The 2,761-nt window shown below is 40.2% G+C and overlaps 1 protein-coding gene across 1 annotated transcript in view; it reads left to right on the forward strand.

The window, feature by feature from the left end:
- The window catches only part of LOC104515934 (glutamate receptor ionotropic, kainate 1), a gene marked incomplete at both ends in the record, with an annotated part of 67,606 nt that overhangs the window by 46,792 nt on the left and 18,053 nt on the right, over positions 1-2,761 (forward strand). The window contains one exon of the mRNA XM_010160110.1: positions 192-415. Coding sequence (XP_010158412.1) covers positions 192-415 — 224 coding nt within the window. The remainder of the gene's footprint in view (positions 1-191; positions 416-2,761) is intronic.

The following is a 2,761-nucleotide window of genomic DNA, read 5'->3' on the forward strand; positions in this document are numbered from 1 at the left end:
CTCTGACTGCAGAAAGAGACAGAGTGTCGTGTACTAAAAGATACCCTGGCAATGGTAAATTTTGTCACACATTTCGGATTTATAGTCAAATTTGGTTTGGTTTTTTAACACTTGGGGGTAAAAATGGAAAGAACAGTAGTGTGTTTGGTGAACATGAAAAACTATGAGTATTTTCCCATTTGTGTTTTCAGAAAGCTGATCTGGCGGTTGCTCCTCTCACTATTACCTATGTAAGAGAGAAAGTAATTGATTTTTCCAAGCCCTTCATGACGCTGGGAATCAGTATCTTGTACCGGAAGCCCAATGGGACAAACCCTGGTGTTTTCTCCTTTTTAAACCCTCTTTCTCCTGATATTTGGATGTATGTACTCCTAGCCTGCCTTGGAGTCAGTTGTGTCCTCTTTGTCATTGCAAGGTAAGTCGAAGACGTAGTTTTAGGTACATCCACATTAATTACCTCTTCTCCCATAGGTGTTGCATGTATATATAGTATAATACTATCCTAAGGGGTTTATCCAGCCCTAAAACATAATGTTCTAGAAGGTCTCTTGGTATTTTCACATCAACACTGCTATCAGTTTTTTATATTGCAATGTGATGAGATTTTACTTTCCTTAAGGGCTGAAAAGAGAGAAATAACCGATGAAATGTGTCAGGCTTTCTTTGTCAGTACACAACACCTCAGCAGACTACATGTTGAAAAGCGGTTTGTATTATTTGCCTGTAAGCATTTCTCTGTTTCACTAATGGTGCATACAGTTAAAAGGTAAGAAAGAGGATGTGAACATAGTTTCTGCTGAAGGTTGTTAATTAGTTTCTCTCATTTCCCCTCGAAAATAAAAAGATGACGTGCCTAGGAACCTGAGAGGACAATCCGCAAGGTGATGCACACCCCAGGCTCTCTCCTCGTGCTGTTCTGAGGTGTACCCTGCCTGTCAGTGCCAGGGTCCTGGTGAAGTGCCTATCCAAAACCAACAGCAAATACATACATACACACTGCTTTTCCAAATGAGGCCAAAGCTCATAATTATGTTCTCAAAAGCAGGAGCACCATAAAGTTTCTGGACCAGTGGACCACAGTCACAACTCCAGATGGCCAGCACACCCTCATCACTGAACTTTACCTTAAAAACTCTAGACAGCTGAAATGGTTTCACGAGCTGGATACAAGGTGCTTATCATGGCCTCAGAGATCATGGGCCACAGTTTGGGAGTTAGTTCCTCTAGGGCCTTGAACAGAAGCAAGACAAGCAAAGAAAATGAACCTAGAACCTTATCAGAGGAAATTGGTCATTTCAGGCATACTTTTTTTTATATACACCTCAATAAACTTGGACTCCAAACTGGCAGAGCTATTGCCCTTTCTTCAGATAGTGGACTTGGAATTTAATTTCCAACTCTGTTTATTTGATCTCGTCCTATCTTTAATTTTTCCTTTTCAGAATTTAAATCATAAATATTTTTACTAGTGCTTCACAAGGATTCATATTTTGGTTCGTTTTACTAAGGATCCCTAATTAAACCCACTTTTAATATGGATTGGTTTGCATATACACAACAACGTATTCTACGTTTTAAAAAGTACATGGGAAAACTGGCTGAGAAACCATTTATACTATGAAATATAACAAGTGGAGTGATGTATCACTGGAGTTCCATACATTCACATCACAGCAAAGGTAACATAGAAGTGCTGTGGTTTTTATTGCAGATAATGGTATTCAACTGTAAGAAGTCATTAATAATGTATATATTCCAATGTATATATATACATACCTCATTCAATCATCATAAAATAATTGTAATCTGAATCACTAATTCTGATAATATAACATATTATGCCTGACGTCCACTTCTCTGTGAGCCAGGCTGAGCGAACCTCTTGCTGCTTTTCCTCCAATTCACTATTTTCTTTTAATGAAAAGACACAGCCCTGCAAAATCTTTATTCACACGAGCAGTTCTGCTGAGAGTGACTGGCCTCAGACATACATTTCTCTGTGGTCCACTGAACAACCCTTGTTCCAGGTAGACAACCTATGTAAGTGCTTTGCTTGTTTGCATGCTTCTATGCCAGTACCAAAGTACAGAAAGTTTGCTTTTTCCTTTAAATTGCTGAGAATGTGAGGAAGGGAATTAGAGGAGGAGAGGTCATGGGTAACTTATTAGTGCTGGCCCTAGGTGAAAGAAAAAGCTCATTCATCGCTGGTAGCTATGGGACTGTATACAATTAGTCATGACTTCCCACATGCTCTTGCAGTGGCTCACTGTACCACAAATAATAACTCTTACTGTACGCAAATCATGATCTCATTCATGACTAATATTAACTCCGCTCGCCTGTGACAGATTGACTTTTCTGCTGTTGTGTGCCAAGACTAAAAGCATCCCACAGTCCTCTCCACCTCAGAACAAGCGGAAGGGAAAACAAAGCCCAAGTTATCCTTAGCGCTTCCATGTTTTAAAATAACAGCATCGTGTTTGCAAGAATAAATAAGCATCAGGGTCCTCTGTCTGCTCGCTGAGCTGCCTACACGCAGACGCGCGGCATGGAGGGAAACGCACAGTGCTCACAAATCATCAGCTGTGAAACTTGTTTGCTTTTCTCTTTTGGCTGTCAAATACTGCTCCAAATCACAGTGTAGCCTTTGGGTAAATCCATAGGTTCGTCCTGTGTAACTGTGCTATGTTTTGTTTCTTAAATCTTCCTGAAAAGCAGTAGTTCCAGGAGCAGCGTAACTAATGAAGCCTGATTTCCCTAC

The sequence above is a fragment of the Eurypyga helias genome, unplaced genomic scaffold (assembly GCF_000690775.1).
Source record: "Eurypyga helias isolate BGI_N326 unplaced genomic scaffold, ASM69077v1 scaffold3931, whole genome shotgun sequence".
Taxonomy (NCBI): domain Eukaryota; kingdom Metazoa; phylum Chordata; class Aves; order Eurypygiformes; family Eurypygidae; genus Eurypyga; species Eurypyga helias.